The sequence below is a fragment of the Penaeus monodon genome, chromosome 22 (assembly GCF_015228065.2).
Source record: "Penaeus monodon isolate SGIC_2016 chromosome 22, NSTDA_Pmon_1, whole genome shotgun sequence".
NCBI classification, from domain to species: domain Eukaryota; kingdom Metazoa; phylum Arthropoda; class Malacostraca; order Decapoda; family Penaeidae; genus Penaeus; species Penaeus monodon.
In genome coordinates, this window is record NC_051407.1 from 22756847 (window position 1) to 22757564 (window position 718).

Here is a 718-nt window from a genome sequence, read left to right on the forward strand (position 1 = left end):
AATTTAAAATAACTGTTTTGCAATCATGTCAGAGACATATTTATCTACTCTGCACTTATGACTGACCTCACCTGACCATTATTACATGTAAAAGCACTTGTGTAAGTAGCCAAATGAAGTTTTAAGATTTTAAAGAATGCTGTTTTTAGACCACCATCCCCCCAGCAAAATTGCATTTAAGAGGCCTAGTTTGTAACTGTCAGGTATTTCTAAATAATTATTTTCCCAGGAGAATTTCAAATTAGTGAGTGTACTCTATAAGGAATGAGATAGAGATAGCAGTGTTTCTTATAATATGATATATAAAGTAGTAAAAGCTATTTCAAAACAAGACTTTGTTCACAGTTTTTAAATATATCTGTGACATTTTTTTATGCAGTTGTTCTGGTGCCAATGTTCAACGAATAAGGAATTGAATTTGCAAGCTTACAGATGCTATTTATTTTTTAAAAAGGTTAGGCAAAGGTATAATGATAGAATATTGATGTAAAATGAACCATGGATGTAATGCTAACATTTTAACTTTACCAGAGAATATACAAAGAAATGCCCAAATAAAGATGATGAACAAGAAGAGAAAAGTTCCTGTGGTAAAGCTGCTGAAGAATTGAAGGTAGGAATATTTAAATGTATTTACCATATCACAAAGCCACTTTTTGACCCCTAAAAGTTGTTTAACATTGTGGAACATCCATTGTAGGAAAAGGTGGTTGGCAGT

The 718-nt window shown here is 31.8% G+C and overlaps 1 protein-coding gene across 1 annotated transcript in view; it reads left to right on the plus strand.

Annotated features, from left to right (window-relative positions):
* The window catches only part of LOC119587367, a 5852-nt gene that overhangs the window by 925 nt on the left and 4209 nt on the right, over positions 1-718 (plus strand). The window contains exon 2 of the mRNA XM_037936112.1: positions 532-613. Within this exon, the coding sequence (XP_037792040.1) occupies positions 532-613 (82 nt within the window). The remainder of the gene's footprint in view (positions 1-531; positions 614-718) is intronic.